At 30.4% G+C, this 19,230-nt stretch overlaps 1 protein-coding gene across 5 annotated transcripts; it reads right to left on the bottom strand.

The window, feature by feature from the left end:
* Positions 1–1,576: 1,576 nt before the first annotated feature.
* Positions 1,577–14,776, bottom strand: up (Troponin T, skeletal muscle). 5 transcript variants are annotated; one of them, XM_088202916.1, is made up of 15 exons: positions 14,682–14,776; positions 11,645–11,687; positions 11,275–11,310; positions 11,132–11,134; positions 9,157–9,174; positions 6,724–6,741; positions 5,449–5,479; positions 5,236–5,361; positions 4,064–4,279; positions 3,778–3,996; positions 3,616–3,708; positions 3,461–3,541; positions 3,191–3,269; positions 1,900–2,129; positions 1,577–1,829 (listed from the first exon to the last, which is right to left on the bottom strand). In XM_088202916.1, the coding sequence occupies exons 2-14, from the start codon at positions 11,665–11,667 to the stop codon at positions 1,915–1,917; spliced, it is 1,158 nt and encodes a 385-aa protein (XP_088059042.1). In that variant the 5' UTR covers positions 11,668–11,687; positions 14,682–14,776; the 3' UTR covers positions 1,577–1,829; positions 1,900–1,914. The 5 variants fall into 5 exon arrangements, 4 of the variants coding, with proteins under 4 accessions (XP_088059042.1, XP_088059040.1, XP_088059039.1 ...); XR_015812107.1 differs by lacking the exons at positions 6,724–6,741; positions 9,157–9,174; positions 11,132–11,134; positions 11,275–11,310 and having other exon boundaries at positions 2,316–3,269; XM_088202914.1 differs by lacking the exons at positions 6,724–6,741; positions 9,157–9,174; positions 11,132–11,134; positions 11,275–11,310.
* Positions 14,777–19,230: the final 4,454 nt, after the last annotated feature.

The raw sequence follows: 19,230 nt of genomic DNA, 5'->3' as shown, positions 1-19,230 counted from the left end.
CGCAGCTAGTAAGATGCATGTAGAAACTAGTGAGAATTTTATTAGATTATATTACATATTGCGACAGACTGATGGGCGAGTATCGTTTTCTCCGAACAGTGGTGGAGAAGCTGGCGCAGAGATGTTGTCAAGTATATGATTTTAAAATAGCCCTGAATCATGTATTATATGTAATAAAAATGAATAGTACGGTAAATAAATGATCTTAATTATTATTATTATTTTTCGGGTCTCGCAAAAGTTCACACTGGCCCAGCATCTAACGTTGCACACTCTTTCACTATTATATGTCGTCGAGATAAATCCCAGTAAGGAGATTTGTATTTTCTTTTATTTATGACTGCTTTTTTCGTCGTAAATGCGAAAAATACAAATCTATTGGTTTTAATGTCTCGTTCAATGGATTTTGTACAACTAATTGCATGGCAACGATTATGGAAGATCCCAACAGCTCCATCTGTGTATGCCAATTAAACAAATACTAACATGTAAATTTATATATGTATATTAATATTATGTATATAAGCCATTGAGGCATATTGGGTAAACCTATTAAATCGTGATGATCAGATTACGATGAAGTACCAACAAAACATCTAGGTTTGTTGGATTTCGCCTCGAATAGTAATATCCATTTTTAATAATAGCAACAACAAATTACTTCATTGCAGTATTGAAACAGCACTCACACTCTAAACTAGTTCATATGGTATTGTAAAGGTGATAATGTAATTGATTTGAGTTTCATATTTGTTCTTGAAATAATTACATTGAGAATAGATGTTTAGATTAGCCTACATTATCAAGAATAACATTTAAATATAAGCCTAATTAATTTGAACATCAGTAGGACTGTTTTGAAGCGTTTATATTGTAGGTTTTTTATATGTATATATAGTATATCTATAAATGATACATTATTGTTTAGGTTTAATCACTTTAGTTTCTTAAACATAAACTGTACAATTTCTTGATTATAATTTTATAGTGTAAAATAAAGAAGGATATTTTTTGGTTCGAGAATTAAAGGCTTATAATAAAATTCGTATAATTTTTATGCCGCCATATTATAATATATATATATTCATTTATGTAACATCAATTATTTAACTATATAAATAGATTATATTAATGTGAATAGAAAAAGCTCGATTATTTTATATTATATAAAAAATATATATAAATAATAATTATTGTCAATAGTTATTTATGAACCGATGTTTTTAAATCACACATATATTTAAAATATATAGTGTTATAAAAATAATATTAAATAAATATATATTCGTTTCATCTAAAGTTCATTAGCTCTTTAAATATATATTTAGACTAGAATATACTCGTCCATTGTATTATTTTCACAATAAATATTATATGAAAAGAATACTTTAAACTTACATTTTAAAAGAACAAAATTAAATATTTAGATAATCGATATTGTATTTTATTGACTGTTTAAGCTCGAGTAATACAAAATTATAAAATAACACATGTTGAACTGTTTTATTATGAGAATTTGGAAAATTTATAACGAATCATACCGAAATTGTATAATTACTATCAAATCAAGAAACACTTTGGTGGATGAAAAAATTTATTGCGCGTTCCCGGCTAACGCTGTACGACGTACAATGCCAACCGGAGCTTACAATACAAAATAAATGAAATTAAAATATTATGAATAAATAATAAAGATTAAAATTAATGTTATGTAGTACGAAATAATGTGCAACACAGAAACTTTCTTGCGATAATCATAAGATATGACTTTGTAATCGAGTTCATGGCTGATTTCGTTTTTGTGTCTGATGATGGTACGAATCCAAAATCTGAAAGTATAATACAAAATATTAATAATTTATTAAGAATCATTATTTAATATGATTTGAGTGAACTTACGTTATGAAAATTAATTTATTCTTCCTCCTCTTCTTCTTCTTCCTCTTCCTCCTCTTCCTCTTCTTCTTCCTCCTCTTCCACAACCTCCTCTTCTTCAGGTTCAACTTCAGGTTCTGGGATTTCGTCCTCTTCGATGATTTCATCGGGCTTAACGTCCTCCTCGCCTTCAGGTGACTCTGGATCTCCAACTTTCTTGCCGGGGCGCTCTCCGAACCATTTGGGAAGCTTTGCTATTGAACAAATTTACACCATTAACATTGAATCAATCGATCTATCATAATATATGAAGCACGAATCAATGAAAAACTACATAATTACATAAAATATCACAAAAGACAACTTCATAATCATTTTAATGCAAATCAGTGCAGAAATTATTGTTGATTAATGTACCATAGGATTATTCTACTACTTACTCTTCTGGCGTCCTCCAAATTGGTCGGTTTTGTCTTGCCAGACGCGTTCGATGGTATCTTTGTTGAGTTTTTCCAAGTCCTATGAATTAATGTTAATCACAAATGTAAGATAAAAAAACACAACAAAATTGCATTCTGGACGGGTGTATGTTGAAAAACGACGATCCTCAAATACAAAATTATTACAGTACATTATCTACTTGTGAGAATCGCTGGAGAAGGCGGAGCTTTGTTTTCAAGGACGGATAAATAACAGTCTCATATGTTGATGGATGATGCATTGGAAACGAGGGGAAAAGAATTGTACCTTGTAACTATCCTAAATATATTTTTTGCAATTATAGAATAGAAGCTTAACTGCAAAATCATTTAAATAGTTCTAAAACAAATAGCTTTGCTATGATTTGGAAAAACAAATATTTAATCTGTGTTTATGACAAGTGTTGAAATACTAAAATATTAGTTAAACAATATTTTACATTCAAAGAACTAGATTGATAAATCTGCATCATTAACTAAAAAGAGACGTATTTAAAGCTAACTAATTAAATCATATGATACAACAATTTTGCACGTTTTGACACAAATATGAAATATAAAAATTTTAGGTACAATGATTTCATCAGATGTATATACTTGGAGGTTTAGGTTCAATATAAGGAAATCATATCACAATGCACTAATCGGGTAGGTATATAAAAACATTTCGATTTCAGTAACATAAACTTGGTAGCTCGTGAACAGGTATTGTAAAATTCGACCAAAATACATTCGTTATGGAATTACAAGTGCATATCTATGAACGTATATTCATTATATATATAAAAAACATGTAAATATACGTGCTTCTTAATACCCATATGTGTTAAGCTTACTTCTACTGCGTTTCATGAATAATGCCAAACGATCATTCCATGTTTTGTCGACACATTCTGCGTATGTCGTATCATAGCCCTGCGTTAAATAATTTAATTGAAACACTACAACTTATAAATATGTAATACTATTTTTAGGAACCAATTGTTGGGATTTATAATATTAGGATTCTGTAATAAATTTCGATTTGGTAAACTTAAATACCATAAGATTATGTTTATAGTATGCATAAATATGTAATGACAGGTAATCAAGGAAAGTTGACTTACACCCTCGAAGAGCTTCTTTTTGTCGTCGTACGATCTGGTGTCAACACGTCTTTCATATTTGGAGGCGACTTGAATTTTAGGCTGTAAAGTATAGTTGAATTTATTATTTTTTATTGAATAATTGTATTAAATACTTTAATGGATATGATACTCACGGGGTGCTTGCCGGTAAGAGCCTCAGGGTCCAAACCCTTTTTAAGAGCTTTGTGTCTGAGCTGTTGCTTCTGTCTTTCTTTCAGTTCTTTCAACTATAAGATAACACAACTTGTAAGATTTTTCCATAAAATAAATCTGTAAAAGATCATAGTTGCACTTACGTCATAGTCTTGCCTTTTTTGACGTTCCTCAAGATCATACTTTTCGGTTTCTAATTTTACAATGCAATCCCATAATTCGGAGGCTTTCAATTGGAGCTTTTGAACGGAGAGGTTCTCGATGTTCAGAGGCTTGATGCGGAATGAGAGAGAAATTTTCTTCTCCTCTTCCAGTTGCTCTTTGGTCTTGTTTCTTTCAATTTGTGCTGAGGAGAGGTTGAACTGTACAACAAATATAAATTAGATAGAATTTTATTTTAATAAGATAATAATTAAGGGCAATCATTACGTTGTTGTCCTTCTTGGTGATGGTGAAATTGGGTCCGGTTTTGTTGGCATCCTTCATGGCCGCGAGCATAGCCTGGCGTTTCTTTTCAGCTTCCTCCAAGCGCATCCTCTTCTCTTCAATTTCACGTTGTTTCTTCTCTTCAATCTCACGGACGCGCCTTTCTTCTTCTTCCTTCTTCCTTTGGGCCATGCGCTTCTCTTCTTCAGCGCGAGATACCTAAATCAATCATACTCGTTAGTCTCATAAAAAAACAATCTCATCTACATACAAACTCTCGCCTGGAATGACTAAACATGCCAACAACACAACATAATAAAAATGAATAGAGGTAACAATATATAAAATATTACATCACTCGCCGCAAGCAGGAATGGAGTGTTGCTTTAATGCAACAATTATGTTGAAATCTAACCAATATCAAGCTGCAATGTCGCTATTCACTTACAAGAGTGAGTCAAATGAATACTATAAAAGTTTACACATGTACCAGTGAACTAGAAAGTTTTATTGCAGCAGCTGAAAGTACCATAAAGGAAAATTTTCAAGTAAGAGTGAATGAAGTACCCTTACTTCTGAAAATGAAACATGGTTCCATATAGAAACTTTAAGGAAGGTACCATAACAATTGTCTTTGAAATTGAAGGTGGTGGCTTTCTATGAATAACTGTTACCAGAAATTACATCTTGATCCACTATCACCAACGAGAAACCAAGATTCATCACCTTAACCATCTGTAGGAAAGATTATGTTGACTCTCTTATGAAATGAACAAGGAAAAATATAATACCAATACAAGCCTCGGTGGAATACTATTAACAGTGTGATATTCGCAGATCTCCATCTCATCTCAGACTTGGACTTAAATCTAAGCCACGTGAACTTGTAAGTATAAGTGTTTTTTTGCAATATCAACAGTTTTAATGGTCCAAAAACTAAACTTCAATAGTCTTGAACATCTAATAAGCTTGTCAGATCTCGTTAAAGAGGTACAGCAAAACGATGCACGAAAGGCTGTACATTAAGCACTGGAAAGCTTGTATTGACATTTTGTCATGGGAGAAGACTAGAAATTGTTGCTGAAATGGTCGAGAGATAAAATATGAAGATCGCTATTGAGCGTAGTATCAAAAAAGGTAAAGAACTAAATAAAAATCTTGGGAAAATATCTCACCTTCCTCTTGGCCTGCTTCTCCTTCAAACGCTTCAGGTCATCTTCTTCCCGAGCACGTTGTTTGCGCCATTCGTTGATGTATTCCTTCAACTGTTCATCAAGATCTGATCTCTTTTGATCTTGACGCTACAAAAATTGAATCATTTATAAATTCAACTTTCTTCTAAAATAATAAATGTAGTAAACTAGTAAAAATCATTTAAGATATAATACCTTGATGAATTCTGGATCCCCGGCATCTCCTCTGTAAAATCAGATTAGGTATTAGAAATTTCACGGCACATAGACATAGAGTTTATTAGTTACTCAAAGTTTATTCATTAGAAATAAATTAGAGTAACTAGTGATGTTAAGCTCTTTTTTATGCACATAAAAATAATATATTTGAGTAAATTAACTTTATGGATAAGATTGCCATATATTTTTGATACATCAACTAGATTATGATCCTTTTGAATGGAAAAATAAATTGAATAGATAATCGGCTTGATTGGGACACTCTCCAGTTTGGGTTTAATGTGTAAAATACATAAAGAAAAACTGATCATTATTTAATATTGTGGAAGCGGTAAGCTTTCAAGAGGCAAACTTTTAAAGTCTAGTCTAATGTAAGCATTACCTGAGTGTGTAATATAATATTAAATATGAACATCAAAAGCAGTAAAAGTATACAATGGAGAACAGTTATATAGATCATTTATAAATTATATTTTTTTTGTTTACTTAATAACCGTTCTTCAATGCATGTTATGTACATTTATTTATTAGTTCACCCTAAAATTCATAGTTTTATTTACCACTTCGAAATTTGGACAAATTGTACAGGACATATAGATTATATTTATAAACCAGAGAGTGGCTGAATAATCTAGTTAATGATGGAATTTTTTTATATGTAGTAATCAAAGTGAAATATTGGGGGGAAAAATACTATGGCAACCATATTCGTTTCAGACATTGTTTTAAACAGATAAAATTCACGAGAAAAAACATTATAACAACAATTTAAAATCTATATAGTATAATATATTTATTGGAAAAGAAAAATTCATGCAAAACACATTTTGGGTAAATATGATGAACATTAAACATTGACTCAGATCGACGTCATGAATGAATTCATGGTTTGATCTGTGCTCAAAAAAAAAATGATGGCGTTGTTTAATTTTTTATTGTACGTTTCACTTTTTTTTATTTATTTTTAATAACTTTGATTTTACACTAAAAACGGCAACACAAGGCATTCTATAAAAAAAGAAAAATATATATATATATAAAATAAACATATGTGAACATGTGTAATACCAATGATATCATGCTTCGGAGGTAAAAAACGAATAAGGGATAATATTAATTATAACAAAAAAAAACTATACACGTTTACGTTACATCATTGGAACTGGTTCACATTAGATTGTAACAAATTAATTGATTAAGTGATATGAGTATATAAGAAAAAAATCGCAACATCACTCTGAGCAGACTTACACGACGGATGGTCTACTCCTATAAAAAAAAAGAAAAAATGATCATTAACTCGTTTGTATCACAGTGAGTGTAAAGGGGTTTTTATGTATGTAAAAAAGAGTAATCAACAGAATACTTCTCCTTTATGTATTAAAATTATATCTGCGTTGTTCCACATCACTTTTTTAATATAACAATAAAAAAAAACATAGAAGTTAAGATTTAAGACGACATATAATCACTTGTTTATAATTATTATCCGATCAACAATTAACACGTAGTTATTTAATCGTTTAATATTTATTATTTCCAATAATATGTTTGTTACGATAAATAAAATACAAAAAACTTGCTAGCATATCTAGAATGGGCTTCTTTGAAATTAATAGGTTTTCAGAGCTTAAAAAGAGCGTTGTTCTATAGCATCACTCCGTTTCAGCTCACGGGCGTTTTGACACATATTTTTATAAAAAAATGTTTTAAACTTCACTACCCTCACATTATAACACCATAGAGCTATAATGCGAGAGTATTATTTCTCTCCGGCGTTTGATAAATACATAGTTTGCTACAATTTTTACCCTGAAGTCATACTTAATAGATATATACTGTAAAATAGTCAAAACAAGATTTATAATTGGTTGAAAATATGAAGAAGCTGTAAAGCTACATTACATAGATCTTTCACAAGAAAATAATGTCTAATACCAATCTGAACAGGCGACTTATTTAGAAGACAAAGTCAATATAAACATATGGAATTTTAACCTGGAGTTCCACCCAAATTATAATTTCATAATAATCTAAAGATTTCAAACAAATGCTTTGAGATGCCACATGGTTTGTGAAGAGGGTAAATGAAGAGATGAAAACTTCAAAAGGATATACTTTGCAATGGAATTCCTGATTTCTAGAGACAGAAAAATAGATGAAGCACTGTATTATATAAGTCCAGCGATCAGTCAAACAGAAAATATTAATACATATCCATCGGGTTGTGTATATAAACAGGAAAAAAAACAATATTTAAAACCTTAACTAAATAGCAATACTAATGTATAAAATTAACTAAATACATGTATATAAAATAATACTCAAGAAAGAGAAAATCTCATTGAAATATTAGTGCTGTATTAAAAAAATATGTATTGAAACCAATTGTATCTGTCAATTTTCCATTTTATTATGACATAAAACTATTTTTTCTATGTATTTAATTGAAACGACAAATTTCTATGTAAATAAATTAGGGTGGTCAACAAGGTTGCTTATTATCTCCTGTTTTATTATGGCATGAAACTATTTTTGCGTTTTATGTACATATAAATAACTAGTATAAATTTACATTTATAAACAAAATAAATAATGGGCAATTATAGATTAAAAAAACTTATTCAGACACTACATGTAAATTCAAAATAGTATACTAGAGACAAAATTATCTGATTAGGGTGCTCAATAAGTATGCTCCTGTTTTATAATGGCATGCAACTATTATTGCCATATTTTGAATTGAAACGTCATATGTGTATGTAAATAACTAGTATAAACTTATATTTATCAACAAAATAAATAAAAGGCATTATAGAATAAAATCTTATTCAGGTACTGTTTACAAGAATCATCTAAATTTAGAAAAAAGATGCTAGAACCAAAATTATCTAAATGGGGTGCTTAACAAAGTTGCTTATTATCTCTTATTTTAATATGACATAAAACTTTTTAACTATGTATGGATTTGATTACAGATAACATTACTACAAAGACAATCTTTCTGAAAAGTTTATTGTTTTTGGGTTTTAAATTCTCAATCTATATTATATATTTGTATATAATACACAAAGCAGGCGGAGGCTTTAATCATTAAGTAAACATAATAGATAGGGCTTTTGTCTTACAAATCAATAGTATGTTTTAAAACTAACTTAAAGTATTAGAGATGCCCAAACTAGATATGATAGCCGATGTACCCGGTATAACATTTTATTTTTGTGTACGTTGATAATCATATATTTTTATCGCTTATGAAATGATGTTTTTTTCAGTTAAACGATTAACTATGATTATAGAGAATCAAGTTAATCACAAAGATAACCGTTTAACCGACTTTAACGTGCACTTATAAATTGTTTTATAATGAGTCAAATGCACAGTTTTGTCTCGGGCGAGTTGCACGTGACAAAATCTGTACGATGACTATATAAGGGTTAATCAAATTTAAGCACTTGCGGTTTAAAGCAGTGAGCGAAAACATATACATTATAAGTAAAGCATAGTAAAAAATAAAAAAAATAATGATGCACTGTCGCTGGCTGAATTCCCATCACACTCGGTTTGTTAAATGGTATTGTCCTGTTAATAACAATCGTTATGTGAATTACTTCACTGACCAGCTGTTTATTTAGATTGTTAGCAGAACGACTGGCGAAACGACAGAGACTTTATTCGACTTACTCTTGCTTGGGAGCGGGCCTGCATCAGTTGCACGCCAAGACGGAAGGGGTCGTACGGAAAAGTAGCAGGAGAAAAAGGGACAGAAAAACATTTCATTAATTATCATTTTACTATTCAAATCTAAAAAAAGAAAATCGACTAATTTAATTCTATTTTACAAAATTTACAGAGAAAATTTACACCGTAGCCTTTAAGATTCAACACTGTTTTTGAGGTGCTTCTGATTTATTAAAATAAAAAAAGGAAGAAAAAGGTATGCAAAGATACAAATGAACCTTTGCATTGTTTGTATTACATCCAAAACTAATACAAACCTAAAAATACAAAAGAAAATAAAATCAGTGTTAAGCTCATGACCAATTTTATGTACAAGTGAATATCTAACTATTTTTGCAGTGTGCATATGCGATATTAAAATTAAAATAAAACCTAAATCTGACTAGTCTTAAATCAACATAATTGCATAATAAATATATTTTAGTATCGTTTTTCGAATTATATCGATTACAAAATAAAAAGAAAACGTTGTTTTATTGTTATTGTTAATTTTAAATTAGTTTAATTATTGTGAAAATTAGTTTAAAAATTATTGAATTATTTTAATTTATTTTCTCAAGAAAAAATAACTTCTTTATTTATTTGATTAGATAAAATTATTGAAATATTAATAAATAAAAATAAAAATAATATATTTTTAAAACAACAAATACAAATTAAACGAATTTCTACATATGAATCATTTTTAGTTATAGGAGCAAAATAGAATATAAAAAATGTAATAATACCCAAAGAAAAACTTCCTGGCTTAAATTAAAATTTTTTAACTAATAGAGTTACTGGCTTTTTAATGTGATATGGAAAAATATGAGTTTTTTTCTTTTTCTCATTATATAAATCCTTTAGACTTAAATATAAATTAATTTGATATTTAAAATGATACTCAAATAAAACAGACAGTGCTGTTAATAATAAAGATTAACTAAAAGCTATTATACTTTATAGTACAAACTTTAATATCTTATAGTCAATAATACATTTTGTTGTACAAACTTTATACAACGGTTTTTTCATATCTCTATTTAATTGCGTTTATCCCACTCATTTTTCTATGTTGGAAATAATTTAAAGTAAGTAACGCATTTTCTGTGATGTAATTTCTTTAAAGTTCAGGGGTGGTAAATTGTTTCTTAGTCCTTAGAAGTAAAAGTAGCAGAACGCTAGAAAGCGATAACACTAAACAGTTGTTATTATTTTGATATTTTTGTATGGTTGACTTGACCGTAGGCTGGGATGGAGTGTAGCGAATTTTTAAAGAGTTAAAAACAAAATAATTATATTTTAGGATTGAAAAATCTTCAACAAATTAATATATTTTAAATAGCCTGTAACTCTTTTAGTCATTATATTTACTCCTCAGTTTTAAAGTGCTTTTAAATTTGTTTCCTTAGCAACATAAATTGTTTATATAATATATAAACAACTAGAAAATTTTATAAAATTATTAAACCCATGTCTTTTCTTGAAACTGGGATATCAATATATATAATTATATAACTAAATATGATTCTAAAAATGTAGTTGAATGCAAATTTATGTCAAATATGAGCTAAACTTTGCCAATTCTATTCGGAATGCCATTATATACACATACAAGTCAATAAATAATATATTTTTGGTCCGTCTCAGTTTTTGCTAGTTTTGTACACGTATATAAATGCATATTTAACAATTTTGATTGTGTCAATACTAATCTCTGTGTGAATTATTATTTCTCTCGATTAATCAATTAATAGATAGTGTTGTGTATTAAGATAAAAAAAATTGATCATGACATTAGTGATTTGTAAATAAAATAAAATTGTAAAACGCTTAATTTTGGTTAATAATAAAGCAGAAGCATTATAATTTGTATAGCCGTTATTTCAACTATCGCATTCCTCTGCCATTTACCATATCTGGATAAACTATCACTTACTTTCTGTAACAAAAAAAAAAATAGTGCCAATCAGCTATTGTTCAATTGAATCAATATCTAAATAATAAACACATGAAACATGTCGAACGTATAAACATTCACACAGATCGTCATGGTTTTAAGCAAACAATAACAATACTTACGTCTCAACAACTTCTTCTACCTCCTCCTCGGAACCACTGAAGGAAAGAAATTATACATGAATAGGCATATAGACAGGTATGAAATGAATAATAAAAGCATGCTGGGTAAAACACGTATTGTCTTATATATTTATGTATAGTTAGTTACATACTACTGATATAATTACATGTATAATAATAAAAAAAATATACTGGGGTGGATCACAGTCACAAATGCTACTGTACAATATATCTATGAACTACGTAATACGTAATATAACAAAATAGGGTAAAGGTAACTTTAACAAACTCAATAATATATAGACTCTTACGATACATTACCATCGTGTTTTGTTTATTTTATTCAAGTGTATATACGAGTGTTACTTACGAGTATTCTTCATCATCAGACATTGTTGCGGCTGGGTGTTTTCCTGAAATCAAGTAAGTAGAATTTGATTGTCTATTGATTTGAAATGAAATCAACTTCAATGTTAGTGTTTTATTGCATAATTAGACTAGCTTTTTGCAGACCAATAAATTGATGCCTTTAGTTTTATATTTGTACTATTAAGAATCTATATTATTCATTTATTGCAAGTCTTCAGTAGTGAGACACCAAACTGATATTAAATTCTGTAAATCAGTGACATCTATTTCATTATTTATGAACTATTAGTACAGCTTACAATCGGTAGATGTCCATATGAACGATTTTATTTTAATTATTCATTAAAATACCCATCTGTGAGATTAGAAAAATCTAAGAAAATCTAATTTGAAAATAAAGTAATGAAAATTATTATAAGTTTGAAAACTATTTTTTGGTTTTTATATTACTAGATTTCTAGTTCTATAAAAGTAGTCCTTTAAGACTATAAGTAAAAAAGAGGCTGACAATAAATCAGAAGATAAATGTTTAGTTATATGAGATTCTTAATCAGATTTCCGTTAATTAAAATTCGCAACCAATGAGATTCAAATATCATAATTGAATAATCAGGTAATCATTATAAAAAATATTAAAGCTCTATCAAGATAAGTTAGTGATAAATATAGCGTAGAAGGCAACGGGAAAACACTGTAGTAATTTGTTTCAGTACAGAAAAAAATATTATAAAAAATTGAAGACCTTAACTAAAATAATTTATGAATATTGCTATCTATTAGTTTTATTTTTTAATGTTTTGAATCAATTTTTAAAGTTCCAAATGGTTTTCGAAAACTTGATGTCATTTATTTAAAGCATTTTGACAATAATTTATAGGTCAAATATTATTAGTGGTTCAACTTTTCTTAGTAAAGTATCAAATAACATACGACTTATGATTTTAAACAGCTTGTTTCAGAATTGGAAAGATCCATTGCTTGTTATTGAAACGCATATTGAATGCAGTATTTTTAAATATGAACGTTGAAACTTTTCCAAACTTTTTTACGTATTATTTATCTTGATTACAGTTTATTTGCCAACTAATTTCAATTATGCGATTCCAAGTCGTGTAAAAATATAATGATTACAATACGTTCTAGATTTTTACTAAGGTAAATTAAATTTTAATTCAATTCAATTGTATTACTCAATACAAAGATAGGTGCAAAATGTGCAAAGGAACAGAGCCAAAAACGAAGGAGCCCTTAAAATAACATTTATAAAAAAATGACGAGTTACATGTTGCATTTACAGAGTGCTTAAGTTTTATCAAATGTAAAAAAATGCTGTTATGATTAATAATAGATCTAACTATACTCTTTCTGTGTATAATATAAAATATTTTGTGCAATTTACGTATATTTATAAATAAACAGAAAATAAGAGATAAAGCATCGGATGAAGGAAGTAGCATTATACCCAGAGAACTATTGTCTCAAATATATAAGCAACATAGTACTGTATTTTACGATTTTTGCTTTCTCTGTATCTTGTTACTAATATATACATAATTTAGCTGCACATCTCGATATACGATATAGCGAAGATTTAAATATTTTGAGCGAAATGTGAAAAAGTTTAAAGCTTCGACACTCGATTGAGTAATATCCGAATATCAATGTTGCTTTTTAAATATTCCTCACTCTTACCCTATCTACTGTTTCGTGTGAGAAAGGTTTTAGTGGGTTAAACATGACTAAGAAGTACTTAAGATTGTCTATTGGACAATAATCATTATCCACACTTTCCATAATTCAATAGAAAATACGATGATGCAATCGATCAAGTCTTATCAATATTTTCCAACAAAAAAGACATTGCATATGACTGTTGAAAAAGTAGTTATGGCTTTGACTTTGTGACTTTATATTAAAGATTTGTTTGAATTCATGAATGTGTGAAAGTGTAAAGGTGTGTCTTGTCGTTTTGTGAAAATGTTTCCGCTCATTTTGTAATTTAATACGTTATTTAATATTGGAAAGAGAGCGCTGCCTTCTATACATGGCTGGGGCTATTTATATCAAGCCCGTTGGAGCTGGCCCAGGGCCACGAGAGTTCCTCATTTGGATCGCATCGAGTCAGTTTAAATTTAGACCTTATGCTTTCTGGACCGTCTTCTTCACTTTTATACACATATATATTATCCAATTGGGCGATGACGGCGTCTCGAGGATTACAGAATTTGAGAAATCACCCATCATTCTATGATATATGAACATTCCGACAATTTTTAGCTCGAATCAATCAAACAAGACATACATAGCATTAGTCTTTTATATTTACTACTATATTGGCACAACGAATTATTTGAATAAATAAATCTGTAGATTAATTAATCGACTGCAGCGCTTCAATCAAATATATAATCCATGTCAAAAGTATTGCATTGCAAACTTGACAGAAGTAGTTTCAATACACAGGAAATAATATGTTTAATTTAATCATAACTATAAATAGTATGACTTCTGGCAGAGGAATTAGACATTATTATATTTAATTAATCTGTTTATGGCAAAATTCTACTCTGCTGCGGGGAGTGCAACTTAAGTTTACGATTAGGGGGATTTTTATCGGAAAATTCACGTTATGAAACAAAATCTGCCGATCCCAGTCTATTTTAGTGCACTCCAGTTTCTGGTACGCGATCTAGAAATAGAAAGCCTCAGATAAAATTCACTAATCTAATTCTGTAACCGACTGAAGACTGCTGTATAAGCGTCTCGTTTTAGAATCAGTGTTTAGATTATAAAGTCTTGAGCACTGAAATCGCGTTAAGAAAATCTGAAGCACTTCTTCATTCTAGGGCCTAGGCCTATATTATAGATACGGGTCTGCAAATCGATATTCACACGTTTTACACAAGCACATTCACGATTTTCACAAGTCTTCACAGAGTTTTGAAGATGATGTTCACTTCTTTCTTTTTCTGTCCCGTTGCGTTTATGCTAGTTTTGTTATTACATATTAGTTAACAATGGTATCACAGTTGACTTACAACGAGAAAAAGAAGGGATAGGGGCGGCTAGACCCTGTGCTCCGAGCGCACTACCAGAGGTGGAATGTGGAGTCCGCGACGACCTCAGCGGCTCTGAAGTGACGAGGATAGTCTCCGTTAGCGAGGACGGTTGGCGCATGCGCCCGAAGACTATAAATAAACGATAAAATGCTCGTTTAAATCCGTAACCAGGTCCGGTTTCCCAAAGGATTGTTTTCGCGCTGCTTACCTTCTTTCCACCCACGCAGATTCCGACACAGTTCCTACCTGCTAAGATGCTGAGAGATGACCTGAGATATGGTTCTGAGACATGAGTCGTTAGCTGCTGATAAGTGATAACATCTATAGAAAGATTAATGGGATTTTTGCGGCTAACACGGGGGCGATTTCCAATCATGGGTTGGTGTAAGGCGATACGCTCTGAATTGGAACCGGAAGAAATGGAGGGTGTTTTTCAAAAAATCCGTTATACTCAATGAAGATCTATATTGTTTTATTTTTACCTCTACAACCCTAATGAAGTCTTGGTTATATTGACACTTTATACAAGGGTTTTTCATATGAAAATAGTATTGGTAACATATTTAAGAAATTGTGTATAAAATTGATGATGCAACGAAGAAAACAAAGGTGATTGATATTGCGGTCACTCAGACTAATTTTTTGGTTTGTTACAAAAATTCTAAATACATATCATGTTTAGTGCATATATAAGTAAATCGATATTTTGGGTTTGCCTCGAAGGTATCGAGTTCCATTTTAAAACAAATTGGAGCTCTCTTATACTGTTTTAAGCCCAGTTTAGTAATGGTGATTAATATTAAAAGCAAAACATCTAATATGATGTTGCTAAAAATATAATTGTAGATTATGACTTTCAATTTCAAATACGTTTTAATAATTTTTAGCTTTAATTGTCGAAATAAATACCATTATAATCGAAATAAGCCAGAATACTTTTGTTGGTAAAATCTCGAAATTCACTGACGCGAGAGATTATCGAAACGCTTAAACATGTGATAATATGTTATTATGGATGAGGAAATTTGCGAGTCAGTCATGCAATGTGTAGTCGCGCATTGTTGTGCAAAAGAATTGGACCTTTTCGATTGGCCAGTACGGGAAACAAACGCCGCAGCTCTTGGTGCATTTTGTCGACTTATTGACTATAATTATTAGCTGTTGTGTTTTTGCCAGGATTCAGAGAAACGGTATCTCGAACAGACGCGTACGGTGAGATACATTCCCTTTCGCTTGCTCGCGTGTTAAGTGGCGAGAGTGAGTGAAAAGAAATGGGCGTGCGGAACGCATGTAACGCACGCCCTTATCTCTCACTCACTCTCATCACTCAACACGCGAGCGAAAGAGAATATAGCTCACCGTACGTGCATGATTCCCGACCTTTGCGCACCGATATTATCGCACAGTATCATTTGCACGAATTAAAAAAAATATAAATAAAAAAAATAGGAATTTGTTCAGAAGAAATATAAAATAGGGTATACTTATTGTCGTTTACTAAGATGATACGCAATGCATGCAATGCAATGCTATCTAGCGAGAGCCCGTCTACCCGAGGGCTCATAACATATTTAGTACAACGGGGGCTAGCAAACCGCTCCCCCGGCCGTCACAAGCTTAGTGCCCACCCGAAGGGTTGGACTCATAGGACCTTATTACCGGTAATGGCAGTGGTGCACGCAATGAATTCCATCTAGTTATACCTCTGTTGATTAATGGAGAGCTGTTTCTAAACTTTTTTAATTTTTAAAAGAAAAAGTTGGATCATCTTTTATTATCACTATATTTAGTAGACATCTATGAACAAAAACTAATATGGTAAAATAATTTTAATATAAATTAAGTCCAGCTTAACATAATAATTTAAATATTTATTATTTCATTTGTAATTAACTATGTTTATTATAGTAATAGACTTTAAAAAAAATACCAATAATTTTTATTAGATTATTATTGCAGATATTTTCAGCAATTATAAAAACTTGGATCAGCTAATATAGTTTCATCACTATCAATTTTTAGAACGTTTATTATTTTTTCGGCTAATATTTACAGAATATGCATGGTTGATCATTTAAGATCTAAAAATAAAAATTTGTATATTTCGTATTGAATTCCTAACGCGAAAAATCCCACAGAATCAGAATAAATTTATTTATTCTGACGTTAGAAATGCTCTGAGGAAGAGAGAGGGAAAAAAAGAGGGAAAGAGAAAGACAGTATCTGGCCCAGCGTAGCTATTTTCATTCATTGTTGATTCAGTCTTTTATTTCTCCATCTATCTTAGTCAAATCTTGCACTATTTAGCTAGTATATTAATAGTCATTTTAATTAAGCAGTTCAAATTCTTATAATTCCATAAAATACATAACCATTTAATGAAAAATTGAGCTTCTAACAAAACCGTTTCAGCTTCACTGAAGAATGGTTATTTCATATTAAATTTGCGTTTGGTTGGAAAGAGTAGGCGTGAATCAAGTTTCAGTGGAAATAGTTTACAATGTAACGTTTACGATTTCCTTTCTGGTTTATAAATACAGAAATACACGGGTGTGTTTGACTACGCACGAGTTCAATATAAATAACACGAACCAGTTGAAATTCAATGATAGTCTCTGTATAATATAAAAATTAAATACCATAGGATTTTCAAATCATGTGAGCTTTGGAAAAGTTTGGACATATGCATATATTTAGAAATAATTGATTGGCAATAATTTTCAACAATACGTTAAAATCTATTGAAAAAAGTTACTTTTACACCGATCAAACAGGCAACGATAATATTTATTTATAAAATGTACTTAATGAAAACGGTTGTGATTTATGTACGGGGTATTTTAAGAATAGATTTGATTCAAGAAAATCGCTGTATCATCCGGAAAAATTGTCAAGGTTTATACAACTATATCAATTACTTGGTTTAGTTTTTACTTTCACTGGATCATTTCTGCCGTGTAGATCTGCGTAGCTTAGCTAGTTATATAGGTTCTAGTCATCTCTAGTCAAGAAATGATTTTGAATTAATTTTAGCGACTGCTTGTTTCTAGATCTGATCAAAAGATTACAACCGAAGAAGTGCCCGACAGTAAAACCCTGGATTCTGATGCTAGTGCAATTTTTGTAATTACTTTTATTTTTGTGAAATCCGCAAGAAGGGGAACTTTTGGTATTTGTACTTTCGAGTCTACCAATACGGCTTGATTAGAGTGTACTTTAAATTACAACGGTGCATCTTGTGAAATATTTTAATTGTCGTTTTCGAGGATTGTGAATCCGTAGGTATTTTAAACACATGCATTTAAAGAAATTTTATTTATTGAATTGTAGTTAGCGGTATTCTTTTTGAAGTCATTTTATTGACGGTTATCTATTTGTGTAATGCAATTTATATTATGAACATAAGCTTTTAGCAAGTGTTTTATTCTCTATCACTGTAAAATATTATTGTTTAATATTAAATGTAAATAATTGTTATCCCCTAGTAAAGCATGTTTTCATGGGGAGTAATCCGATATTCACTGGCTGTCTGATTTATAGATATTATTATCGTTTGTCGAATGCTTGTATATGTATTTTTATCTTTTCGAAGCTCTTACGAGACTGAACAGTTCATTGTGTTTTTGTCTAAATAAAGAGTGAGCTACAATTTTAGACATTTGGAAAGACTGCAAATGCTACGATAAGATATGGACCATCATATTAATATCTTATCTTGTCTATAAAATATGCCTGTGAGACAGGTGGTTGAAGAAAGTACAAGCTACAAAAAATGCACGTACATCTTCATCTAATACTATGAGTACTACTGAGCAAAGACGATGTAGGAAGATCTTTCGGGGCAAAAGTCTTCACGAATAATTCTACCGCTGATTTTTTCGGTTTTTTCAAATAAACATTTTTCTGTCATTTAATTAAAGCTTTTTTTATTACATCTATCGATAAGAGACGTATGAAATACTTTCGATGACATCCATCGTTGATTTGCCACTCATAATATTTATGGATTTAAATCGTACTTAAACTAAAGTTAGTTTAAATTAAAATTATTTACCGAAGTAGCTATATTAAATATACTTGTTTAGTTGAAAAGTAATTAAGAAGTGCAGGAATATTCTGTGTTTCGACGTAACTCGACAACAGGCAAACAAATACTGAAGCACGATTGAAACGCCGTCTGATGCAGAGCGAGTCAGAGCGTGCGGGACCTTGCCCTAGCGCTCTCACTTTGTCATACGCATTTGTGCATCTCACTCGCACACGTACAAGCGAATCCGTGTGAGAGAAAAAGGGATATGCAATATACTCACTTATTTTTTTCTTTCGAAATTCTTTGCCAAAGTGGTATAGCATGGGCGCGTGAAAGTTAAAAAGAGATATTGCAATACTTGGTTAAGTGTAAACTGTTTCGCATACTGGAAATACTGTCAAGTATTCCCACTAGTTTTGACGGAATATGCTGTTGGCAGCCACAACTGTCTCGGATATAAAAAAATTACTGCAAAATTATTTTGTTTTTATAAATGTA

The sequence above is a fragment of the Plectrocnemia conspersa genome, unplaced genomic scaffold, assembly GCF_051122295.1.
Source record: "Plectrocnemia conspersa isolate PC_06_02 unplaced genomic scaffold, ASM5112229v1 ptg000013l, whole genome shotgun sequence".
NCBI lineage: Eukaryota > Metazoa > Arthropoda > Insecta > Trichoptera > Polycentropodidae > Plectrocnemia > Plectrocnemia conspersa.
This window is presented reverse-complemented; position numbering and strand designations above follow the sequence as displayed.